Source organism: Crocodylus porosus, unplaced genomic scaffold (genome assembly GCF_001723895.1).
Source record: "Crocodylus porosus isolate Cpor-Errol unplaced genomic scaffold, CroPor_comp1, whole genome shotgun sequence".
NCBI lineage: Eukaryota > Metazoa > Chordata > Crocodylia > Crocodylidae > Crocodylus > Crocodylus porosus.
In genome coordinates this window covers 16,420,785-16,432,887 of record NW_017728926.1, presented here as the reverse complement: position 1 = coordinate 16,432,887, position 12,103 = coordinate 16,420,785, and the positions used below count along the sequence as shown (strand labels likewise).

Sequence of the window (12,103 nt, the reverse complement as noted above, 5' to 3'; positions counted from 1 at the left end):
GGCGAGGGGCAGGGATGGCTCAGAGGCTCACAGCACTCCCCAGAGGCATGAGGCTCCCTTGCTCACGTGACAGCCATAGTCACATGAGCATCTGTCTCCTGAAGTGACACGCTTTCCCCTCGGTTCACACCCTGCCCGCTGGACCTATCACCCCGGATGGAAAGGCAAGCACCTTTGTGCCCTGGGCTGAGCGCAGCATCTCACCCGCTCGACCCTTCCCTTCTTAATCTGAACTTTTGGGTGATCCAAAGCCCATTGCCACCCATTACCTCTGTGCACGCACCATGCTAGTCTTGACCCACAGCTGGAGGGGTGGAATAATCTTTCCACCCCTTCTCTGGCCCCCACGAGGTCTGATCCTGTATATTTTCATGGTGAGGTGCAGCCGTCAGCCATTCTGCTTTGCACGCGCTCATGCATCTCCAAAGGCTCCTTCCTCTGGGGTCTCTGGCTGCATGGGGAGGGGGGACCCTAATGCCCCAAACAGCCAGGGACTGGCTGCAGCTCTTTGCCCCTCATCCAGGGCACTGCCCTGGGCTTAGGTGGGAGCAGAGGCATAATGAGTTTTGACAGTGCAGTCTCCGCCCCTCTCAACATCTTTAGTTCGCGAATGAAAGCCGGTGCGGGGAGGAGGAGGAGGAGGAGGAGGGTGGAGGGCTGCTCTGCTTTCCATGCTCTCGGGTGGCGAGAGGGAGAGAAGTGAGTGGAATATCCCAGCAGCTCCCTGTCCATCGGCGGCTCCCCCAGCCCCCTTGCACCGCGGAGCAGCGCGGAGATGCACACAGGTGTTTCTGCCCCGGTGCCACGGCAGGGGCAGAGGCGCCGAGCCGAGGCACGAAGCAGCCTCCCCTTTCCTTTTGTGCTCTCGCCAGCGACGAACTCCCCGGAGCAGCCAGGGCTGCGAATTCCCCAAAGCCTCTTCTCCTTTGTTTGAGTCTGCCTCTCCCGCACGCTGCTGGCTGCCGGGGCCGCGGATCCAGCCTGCCGTCCGAGTCGCCGGGGCTCCTCTTCCTCCTCCTCTCGCCACACCAGCCCTTTATGTTCCCCGCTCCACCTCCGTCCCGCCCGGGAGATGCTTTGAGGGGACCTGTGGGGCCTGGCGGACGAAGCTCTCACAGGGGCAACCTAGAAGAGGAGCCCGGGCGCCTAGAAGACCGGATGGAGAGAAGGGTGCCGCCCTGTCCCTAACTCACCACCCTGGGCTCGCCCAGCCCGCCCTGCCTTGGCGTGGGGCTGGCGGCTGAGAAAGAAACTTGGGTGCGTGGAGCAGGAGGTAACGCCGTTGCTTTGGTCGGGGTGGCGTTGTGCTGCACCGGCCTTTGGCTGGGCCAGGGACAATCGGCAAGGTGGGCTCCGGGGCCCCTTTCCTGCCCACCCCGGCTGCTGCGGGAGCCCCCAGGGGCTTGGCTGCTCTTGGTTCCCTCCATGCCCGGCTCGGCCAGGAGCTGGACTCTCCCGCCGAAGGGCTGGCATGTCCGAGCGGCATGAGAAGGGGGGCTGGCCCGTCCCAGCCGTGCTGGCGGTGCTGCCCTGCAGGCAGGCTCTGAGAGGCGGCACCGGCTCGGGGAGGAGGAAGAGGAGGAGGAGGAGTAGCCGCCGGACCCTCGTGCTAAGCCCCAGCGTTGCCCCCCGCGTGGAGGAGGGGCAGAAGGGCGCGAAGGACCCGGCTCCCAGGCCGTGCGGGGAGCGACGGAGGCAGAGGAGGGCGGCAGGCCGGCTGCTCTCTAGGAAACTGGAGCTCAGTGGGGCTGGACGCGTGGAGAGGGAAGTCCTGCCCCTGGCTGCGGCGTGGGCTGACGGAGAGCGGAGCTCCCTGGAAGGAGCATCCTCCGCGCGGCCATCGGGGCTCGCCCAGCCGAGGGGGAGCAGAGACTGAGGTGTGCCCCCTCGGGGATTTACAGTCGCACGGACGCACAGACCAAAGACGCTCGGGGCTTCCCCGGGGCGAGGATCAGGCCAGCGTCTGAATTTGGGGACTCGCAGGGCAGCTGCGCCCCGCCCCTGAACCTGGACTTTTCTTCCGTACGGAGGCGTTGGGCTGGTTCCTAGTGGGTTCCCACCCTCCTCGGGGCCGGCCCCTCCTTGAGGAGCTGGCCAGACACTAAGAAGTGATTACCAGTTGGGATTTCTCTCTGCTTTGCCCCACGGCTCGGATTCCCGCTTGGAGATCTCAGGGCAGCGGCCGTTTCTTCCCCGTTCCCTTGGGGAGGCACGTGGCCGACGTGTGGATGCGGGTGCTTGGGCCCCCACCCGCTGCGTCTGGCCTTTGGGGGAGATTTGGACCGGGGACAACGCTAGTCCTTGTGGAGTTGCTCCTCGTCAGCCCCCCAGGGCCCCCGTCGGGGCCTGGGACCTAACGCACGTGGTGCGGGGCGGGCTGGAGAGATGGGGCGCGTGGCGGCAAACTCTCTTTGCTGAAGCCGAGGCACGCCGGCCCCTACCCGCGCCTGCCAGAGGATGGGGATCCCTGGGGAAACTTAGCCCCTGGGGGCTCTGCGAGAGGAAAAGTTGTATTGTGCCCCTCGGGGGGGTCCTGTGCTTTGGATGTGCCAGTGGAAAGCTGCGCCCCTGCCAGCGGCGGCATGACGGCCTGCCAGTACCCCATAGCGCCCGGGCCCCTGGAGCGGGACCGCATGTACCAGCACAAAGTCTCCCTGGTGGTGCGCTACTTCATGATCCCGTGCAACATTTGCCTCATCCTTTTGGCCACCTCCACCCTGGGATTTGCCGTGCTGCTCTTCCTCAATAACTGTAGGTGTTTCTCAGTGTCGTGGCAGGGGCGGGGAGGGGGTGGGAAGCAGGCTGCTTTGTTTGGGTCTCCGATGAGCTGCTGCTTGGTGTTGGAGCCGTCCGCACATTGCTGTCTCCTCCCCGATACCAGTGCGGGTCCCTGAGCTGAGCCACAGGAGCCCGGCCCCCTGCCCTCCCTTCCCCTTAGGGCTGTACCCTGCTTTCCGTAACCCTCTCCAAGCAGCCAGACACAGATGTGGAGGTGGGTGTATGTCAGCCCTGGCCTGGTGCATGCTCACTTGCTCTCTTGAGACCGGCTGTGGGCTCCTTGCATGCCTGGAGGCTTCCTCTGCCCTTCTCTGGGTCCACACGAGAGCGTCCCTCAGCAAGGAGGAGGGTGACACATATAGCAGCCCGAGCGACGGGGGCTGTGCTGGGGCTGGTGCGTGTGGAGGGAGGCACGGCGTCAGCTCTGGGCCATGCTCTGAGAAGTCGCTACCCCGCTCTGTTATACGCCTTGTGTGTGGGTGGCGGGAGGGGGAGTCTCCAGTGAGCGATAGCCCACGATCCCTGCTTTCTTGATTCAGACGTTAGCATCACGGCGTGGTGCACGCGTGTCTGTGCCTGTGTGTGACCACCCCCCTGGCACCTGCCAGTCCTCCCAAAACAGACATTCAGCCCTCCCTCCTGCAGCCTCAGCCGCCCCTCACCAGCCCGGAGCTCGCTCTGCGGCCCGTGGCGGGGAGATCCAGCATGCAGTCGCGTCTCTGGCCCACCCCGGTCACCGACACCCCCAGCACTGCTGTGAGAAGGCTTTCCAGGGGTGCAGAGGGCTGGGGAGCTGAACCGTGGGCGTCTGACCCTGCCACGCAGGAGTCTGCGGAGAAGGCGGTGAACTTGCAGGCTAAAAGAATGACGCGTCTGGCAGAGCCTGGACCAAGCAACAGTTTATATGGCTGCTGCTAGGCTGGAAAGAGTGGATTTAAGGTGTCAGGGTTCGGGAAAGCCCTGCTTCGGGTCCTGCCTCTGCCCCTGACTTCTTGACTTCGGGGAGGTCGCACGGCAGAGCTGTGCGAGACCAGATTCCTCCACATAAATCTGGGCACCCCGTGGGGAAGTAGGTTATGCGGGGATGAGTGGTGACATCCAGTGCAACAGAAAGCAATTTTCGAAGGCCCCATTGGGATCTGTTCCCAGGGAAGGCTTGGAAAGGTGCTGGACTTCCAGCCACAAGGCTTTGTTCACGGGATCTCTCCCAGGCTCTTTCAGTCACTGGCTTGGAGCACTCATGTCACATGATGAATCGGCATCTTGGGTGGCAGGAGAGGTAATAAATAGTTTGTTTTGCATCACAGCTGGGCAGGGCGGCCTTGGCGGGATGACACACAATTGCCCGAGGCAGCCAGAAGTAACCTCCCCGCTGAATGGCAGGGAGTGGATTTGGGAGGACAGCGCTTCCCAGACTTGTAGCCCGCTCCCCCGCCACAACCAGGTGCAGAGATCCAGCTCTGCAGGAAATACTCAGACCCATCGGATCTGGAAGAGTCTTAGGAGAGCGTACAGGATCTTTCCCGCCCGTGGTCGGAGCGGTGACAGCAGTTCCTGGGCTCTGTCCCCGACTGCCCGTGACCGTGGGGACAGCCCCTTTGTCACTCTGTGCCTGCCTCCTAGAGAAGGAGGTTGCAACGTGCAAAGGTCTTGCTGCTCAGGGGGAAAGACGGGAGCAAAGCGCTGCTCATCTCATCCCCTAGATACATACAGTGCCTCTGCGGGGAGGGGGCGTGAATCCTGCCGACACCCCTGCAGCCTCTGATCTCCCCTCTCTGTTTGTTTCTTTGCAGACAAGCCCGTCAACTATTTTCCCCAGTCACTGCCGACGCCGCAAGATGGTAAGTACCGGATCACTTCCTAATGCTTGATTTCTGTGCTCAGGATGCACTTGAAAGCAAATCACTTGAGCCTCTTCTGCTCCCTCCAGCTGACTGCTGGAGAAGCGCCTCCCTGACCCAGTGATCTATTTCCCAGCCTGACTCACTCCTCTCTCCCCTGAGCAAAACCGCAGCTTGCTCTCGCACACTACACACGGAGCACGCACACACACAGCATGCCCTCCCCTTCCCTCTTGCAGCCAGAGATGGCTGGGCCATCCCTACTTCCCAGATGTGGGAGCCTTTCTCAGCCTGCCCAGGAGAGGGGAAGGGTTGCGGTGTCTGCTGTTTTTCCTGGGAAAACTCAACCCCTTTGTGGATCATTTTCCGGTTTCCAGGGGAGAGATGAACCCATCTATAGCTTTAAGGGAATATTATTCCACATGCTGCTTTCCTCGTAAAGCTTTGTCCCATTCAGCCATTTATTTCCATGGGGTGGACCAGAGTGGAGCATCTTGGGGAATAAGGGGTAATGTTCAGGTCTGTGGCATTCATGCCTTCCACCCCAGTGGGCACTGGCCATGGGGTGGCGGAAGATGCACAAAGCGCCGATGGGTAATGGATGGGTATGAGAAGGGTGAGCGCCCTTGGCATAAGGCACCGAGTGGAAGGATCCCAACCATGGGGCGAGAGAGCAAGTTGGGCCACCCTGGCCCACGGCCTCTTTGAACTGTCCGCTGCTCCTGCAGACCCTGCACAGACTCCTCTGCCTGGCTCAGCAGCACCTGGTAAAGCCTCTGAGTAGCTCCCTGGCATCAGACATGACATGGAAACGGGTTTGCAGCTGGACATCAGGTCCCTTTTGCCACCACCGTCATAGATGTCTCTTCTGGCAGCTAGGCAGCTGAATCCTTACAAGTGCCCAGCTGAGCTCCCCCTTCCTTCCCCTGCACTCTTGATGGATCCCTGAGATTTCTGCATCCAGACTCTTTGCTATCTCCTTTCTTTTACTTTTCCCAAGCTCAGGGCTTCACGTTGCCATCCTTATCCCTGACAAGCGTTCAGTGGAATCCAACTCCCAGAGCCTAATGCTATTTCCCTGGTAGAAAAACGCCTTACTTTCTCCCCACATGCTGCTCGATCCCCTTTGCCGCTAGTCACAGTTCCATGTGCACAGATGATAAACCCGGTAGAGAACTGCAGCCAATTAATAGCCTGCAAGTTTCTCTCTTTCTCTGGGTGGGGGTGGGCAGGGAGGCGGGGGAGAAGCGGATGCGAGATAAAATGTGATTAATCTATAATTGGACCAGAAAAGACATCTAATGCAAAAATAAAAACTAACGTAGGTGTAACTCCCATCTCAGGGCTCTGAAATATTAATAACCAAACCCATGCAGATGACAGATCCTATAAAATCACAGTCCCCCATCATGCCATGGAAAGGCACAAGCTTTTTTGAATTGTCAGAAGGGGCCTCTGTTCCTGAGCCTAAAAGGTTGCAAATGCATGTTGCAAAAGTGCAGCACTCCTCCCTTGCCCCTGTGAAGATGTGGGGCACAGTACAAGGGGATTGGAAAGGTGGTGGGGGTGGGGGTCTTTGCTCTGTGGTTCTCTCTCTTTATCCTGTGTCAGAGAACTTCGTGGTGGCTCTTGTCCCTAACCTGCTCCAATCTCACAGAAACTCACTTAGCTTTTTTGGTATGTAGTGCATTGATTTTGGGAGGACTGTGAACGCACTCAGATTGTCCCCAGATGACGGCTGTGCTTCTGGTTTGTAGGTAGAATCAAAGAAAATAGGGGCTGGAAGGGACCTCAGGAGGTCACGTCTAGCCCAACCCCCTGCGGGACCAGCTCCACCTGTATTGTCCCAGCCAAGGCTTTGTCTAGCCAGGTCTTAGGGTTTATTAGGTAGCTGGGGCTTTACTTGGGTCTCCTAGTCCAACAAAAGGTTTGGTCCTGTAAGATGAACCTAGGGCACCTAGGGGGGCTGACCAGTGTGGTAACCTGATGAGGGGGGTGATGTGATCCATGTCTTTCCATTTAACCCCTTGCACTCTCACTTGTTTCACACTTTGCTGGGTGTTGAAGACACGGAGCTGGTGTGCATGGCTTCTTCCCCTCTCTCCTCCTCCCCACACCGAGCAGATGCTGGGTTGATTTTTCAAGGACAGTAGATGCCCGTGTGACAGCTGCAGGGGGGGAGAGGGGGGCAAGGACAGCATCGACTCATGCGGGAGGCGAACGCTTCTGGAAGGGGACATCGTCAGAGCAGAGAGACTCACCAGGTTGCTCTTGCTCCTCTCTTTAGGGCTGCTACCTCTTTAAATTTAGGGCTAGATCCTCGCCTGCTACAATCGGCCTCCTTCTATTGACTCCAATGGCGCCGTGCCCGTTCCTACCAGCTGGAGACCTGGCACAGGAATGTCGGTGGCGCCGTGCCCACCTCTACCAGCTGGGGAGCCATGGCTCTGTATTTTTTAATCCCGAAACCCTGAAGTTTTGAGATTTGTTTTGATTTCTTTTCTTTTTTTTCTTTAAACCCTCGGTTCCGGATCGCGGTAGAGAGAGAGATGGGAGACTCTGGCACAGACCAGTCGCCACCCAGCTCCCAGAAAGTTAAGCAACTGCTTCATCCCACATTCCCCCCTCCACGAGGATCGCCTGTCCCACCCCGCCCCCAACACATCCCCGCTTCTCTTTAGATAAGCAAAGCTCTCCCATCTCGCATGACTTTCACGTCATATCATTAATCTTCCAAGTCGGATGCTGGTCTGGAGCAACCTCTTTCCCATGCACGGACCAGCCTGGCAGGACGCATGAATTCTTACCACCTCCTCATAGGATAATCAAGGGCAACAAATAGTTCCCGTTGCCTTTTAAAAACCTCCTAGGCATGGGTGTTGACGAGACCTGATCAAGCAAAGGTGGGGCTGACTGCAAACCCTGGGGTGCACATCTGGCCCAGAGATTGGTGCCCTCTTCTGCAGGGTGGTGCCACTGACCTTCCCCTTCTGACACCCATGGTTGGATACACACACTCCTTGGGCAGGAAAGGGCTGTCAAAGAGAACTGGGTGTTTACCTGGGAAAACTTAAGTCCTCTTTGGCTGTAAGGAAGGCTCCTCCTGCACCTTGCCCCCGCTGAGCGGGGAGGAAGATGGAGTACAAGTGCACAGTGAATCTCGAGCATCCCCACCCCCTCCTGCGACAGCTCCCCAAGCGGTCCAGAGCCAGCTGCTGGAAACAGAGGGTTTGACAAGCCGGCACGGAGGCATCTTTAATTAGCAATAATGTGTTTTTTACACAAACAAGGCTCTACCCTAGAAAACTCCTCAACCACAGATTGATTTATGGAGCGGTGCCTCCCTCCCTTCACACTGAGGCCATTAATACGGTTTCATCAGGGCTCTTCTCCAAGATCTGTAACGCAGCTGCCACTCCTGCACGGGCGGGGGCATCAGGGATGGTTCGATGCTGCCCTGGAGAGCGTCCAGGGGCTCAGAGAGGCTTAACCCGTATGGTTCCTCTAAGGTCAGCAAAGCCAGTCCCTTTCCCACCGCCCAGGGCTTCTGAGCAGACTAACTCCTCACCCTCTTTCTCTTTTGTGGCGGGGTGAAGGGATAGACCCACGTAGCTGAATAGGGAGCAGGAAGTGGGTTGAGCGTTGGCCTCAGCCACCTGCCCCTGAAAGCAGAAAGGTGCGGAGGTTGTCTTCGGCAGGTGTGGCGCGAAGGGGAGGGGTGCAAGACCTGGGTTTTGCCATGCGCCCTGCAGTGCGATGGAGACGGTGGGTGGTAGAAGGTGGAGGTTTCCCCTCCCTCCGTGTTTGCAGTGCTTACGGGTAAGGGGGAAAGGTGGGGGTGTGTTGTTTTTCTCCAGCATCCATCACTAGAGGCGTGTGTGTGTGAGGCAGAGCTGTTTTATTGGGCTGAGGGCAACGGGAACAAAGCTCCTTTTTAACCCGTGGAAAAGTGTGAGCGAGGGCTGCGGGCAGGAGGAGGTTCGCGTCTGACCAGTCAGGTGGAATAGATAGGATGAGGCATTTGGCTCCGGAGTTAGACCAAGCCCGAGACGGCCTCCCCCCACCCCGCCATCTCCTCGGCACCCCGCTCCTCCCCTCAGGGGCTGCTCGGCAGAGTTTCTGAAAGCTGTCTCCGCTCGGGTAATTGGTAGCGAGATCTGTGCGTTGTGTGGATGGCACAGCTGGCAGCTGACGGGCGCTCGCAAGGGACCAGAGAGGCAGCGGCAGTGACATGCAGCTCTGCCAGGCGCGCATGGGTGCAGGGTGCTTTTGCAGACGAGAGTTCAGATGCAGCCCTCTGCTCCCCCTTGCTGGGAGACCCCCTCGGCTGCTTCTTTCCATCCGTTTTCTTCTGGGAAAGACTCATGGAAAGAGGGGGGTCAAGCAACCTGGGTGGGCGCTGTGCCAGCGGGGCATTGCAGGCCTGACCTCTTGCCATTGCCAGCCATGCCAGCACCCCCCAAGGCTGTGACCGCCTCTCCTCTGCCCGTGATGGGGCCCTGTCCCCATCACCCCTTTCAGGACAAAGGCACCGAGAAAAATTTCCCTTTCCCCTCGTCTCGTGCTGGCTCTGCTTCACCCCCTCACAGACCCGTAGCCCTCTTCACCAGTAGGACCACAGAGCAATGGCAGACCTCCCTCCGTGCTGTCTCCCAGGGTCTGTCTTGTCACATCCCATCCCACTGCCCCCATTACTTCCCCTGCCGGGGGCAAGGAAGAGGACTGCCCTGCCCATACCCACCACCACTGTCTGTGTTAGGGGGGGTTGAAACATGCTTCTCTTGGCTTTGCTGAGCCCAGAGCAGAGAGCTCTGGTCTAGCCCCTCTGGCTGTAGGTGACTTATTTGGCCCGTATGCCCATTTTCCTGGTCTCAAAACGCTTGGGGAGCACTGGCCCAGGTGACACCAGCAGGGAAGTTCTCACATTTGCTACCAGAAGCATTTTTCTTCCTGCAAATTTGTGGTCAGGCCAAGTCCTACTGGCAGAGTCCCTGCTCCAGGGTCCAGCTGCAGCGAATAGAGACAAGTGGCTAAGGTGGAACAAGCCCATGTGCTGAGCTGAAGACCTGGCCCCGTTTCTGGACCCTAGAGCTCTGTCACCATCTCCATGCAGGCCCCAGGAGAAGGAAAACCATCTCCCACCACTCTCAGGAAGTGGCTGAGGCCTGGGCTCTTTGCCACCAGCCTTTGCAGGTCTCTGGCAGGTGCTTCCTGCTGTCCCAGCTCCCTGCCTGTCACTCCTAAAGCCTTGGGGCTGCTCACTGGAGCTGCTGGGACTAAAGGAGCCCAGGCCTGGCCATTATGTCTCCTGGTGAGTTGTTGAGCTGGCTGGAGTGATCGCCTCCACCCCCACCTCCTCCAGCCCTGAGGAGCGTGCTAACCACCTATTTATGGACCCATAAAACCAGCAGCGACACACGATGTGAAGAGCCATTTGATAAATTAAATATTGGAAAAACCACTTTCTCTGGCCTGGCAGCCCCATAAATACCAGGTGTGCGTTGCGGAGACTGGCGGGGTTCAAGTCGGGGGGGTGAGGACAGGCATGGGGGATAAAGCAGGGGCTGTGGAGGGGCTTTTTTTTCCTTTTGCATTGGAAAATGAGCTAGCTGATTAGATACTCAACAGCTTTAAAGGCAAGGGGTGTTTGTGTGCGCATGGGTGCGGGGGGAGAGCCACAGGATGCTACGTGCCATGCCGTAATTGTTCATCAGAGACCCGCCATTTGTGAGGACTCTGCTCCAGCACTAAATTTGCTTTAAGAAAAATCAATGTAATTACATTTATATTTAAATTGCTCCTGGGGTCAGTGGAGCCAGCCATCATTCTCCCTCCACTTTCCTCCCAGGCAGCCACAACATCCCCTGCATGGGAAGTTGCCCACCGGCTCAGGCCAGGGAGTAGCTGGCAGGAGGTGGGGAGCGTTGTGCCTGGGAAGGGGCTCTCCGATCAGAGGGTCTCGTTTGCTGGGGAAGTGAAGCCTGAGCTGTGCTTCAGAGAGGTTTCTGGTCTTGGGGGGAGATGCTGCTCTCATGCCTTGCTAAATTAATTTGTGCGTGTAATTTATGAGCCTCTGTGGCTTCCTCTGGTCAGTGACCTATTGACAAAGAGGTAATGAGAATCATCACTGGCTCGGGCCAAGGAGTCCTGCGAGGGGCTCAGTCCTCCTCCCCTGCCCTTCCTGATGAGTTCAGCCCATGTTGAGCCTGCAGCTGCTAGGAGCAAACCTGATGGGGTGCCGCCTGGAAAGGTCCTTGGAGAGGAGCAGCAGCTTTGGGGCTAAGGCTCCAGGGTGGGATGTGGAAGGCAGATATGGGTCCAGCTCCCAGCTCTGCTGTAGCATCACCCTCTAGCCTCGAGGTAGTCAATTAACTTTGCTGGGCTTCAGCTGTCTGTACAGTGGAGATAACAGTCCCCCCTCCTGTGCTCTTGGGCAGTGATGGTCTTTGACAGCATCTGTTCGGCAGCCACAGCCTGACCTGATCTCAGCGGGCCCTGAGGCACTTCTGGGGCATGAGTTAATATTAACCCCGAGGAAAGCAGCTGCACTAATGGGCCCTTCATCTCAGGATCTCAAAGCTCTTTGCAAAGCAGGCCTTGTTCCTTATCTTCTCTAGCCCTTTGCCGTACCAGGCCCCTTTCAGTTGCCTTCCTGCACCAGTGACCCTTGAAATGGCTGGGGTGGTGGCAAGTCTCAGTCTTCAGCGGTGGGAGGCAGGTCTTTCCATAGGGGCTCTCAAGGGCATGGGGATGACAGATGCCCAAAGAACCATGTCCCAGCTAGCTTAGTCCAAGCCCTGATCAGGTGCTGAGGGCTTAGCAATACACCAGCCAGTGTTGATGCTGCTGGAGGAGTGTCGCGGCATCTGTGGAGATTTGCATGGTTGGGGATAAGAGGAGCCTGGTGGCAGCTGGGGACACTCTGGGCAATGAGGCAGTGCAGCTGCCCCCAGCTGAAGTGTGGCATGGCTTCAAGTAGACAGAAGAGACTGCATCCCCCCGCCTAAATCCATAAGCAAATGCCCCTCATTTGCAGTAGTGCCTGGTGCCCAGCACAGATGCATCTGGGATGCAGGGTTCCTCTTCAGAGATAGGGTCAGTGGTTGCAGGGCCTGGGGGGCAGGTGGTCTGTGCCCTGCCTCCCCTCTCCCTGCAACCCCCACCCTCCTGTTCAAGCCAAGGTTAGGATGGGAGTCCCAAGCTGCTTCCCCTAAGGACCTGTGCCGGTGTAAATCAGCAGCTCTGCCAACCTCTCTGCCCCTGCTTGGGGTGGAGGCAGGGAAGGAGAGACTCAGTCCCACAGGGAAGAAAGCCATAACAATAAAACTTAAAATAAACCCCGTAAACTCTTCAATGTCCTTCCCTGCATGCAGCTGCATGAGAACGCCCTGCTGGCTCGGGCTGCTAATCCCAGCCTATTTCTCTTTGACACCAGCCAATATCAGGTTGGGATTCTGCAAAGTGAATTCATTGCCCAGGCTGCA

General features: G+C 58.1%; 1 protein-coding gene across 7 annotated transcripts in view; it reads left to right on the top strand.

The window, feature by feature from the left end:
- Window positions 1–12,103, top strand: part of AGRN (agrin) — a 158,846-nt gene that overhangs the window by 76,350 nt on the left and 70,393 nt on the right. For 2 of the 7 annotated variants that reach the window (XM_019541616.1, XM_019541615.1), the window contains exon 3: window positions 4,572–4,619. In XM_019541616.1, coding sequence (XP_019397161.1) covers window positions 4,572–4,619 — 48 coding nt within the window. Of the gene's footprint in view, window positions 1–1,856; window positions 2,752–4,571; window positions 4,620–12,103 lie in introns of those variants that run through there. The other 5 variants (XM_019541609.1, XM_019541611.1, XM_019541610.1 and 2 more) reach the window with 5 other exon arrangements.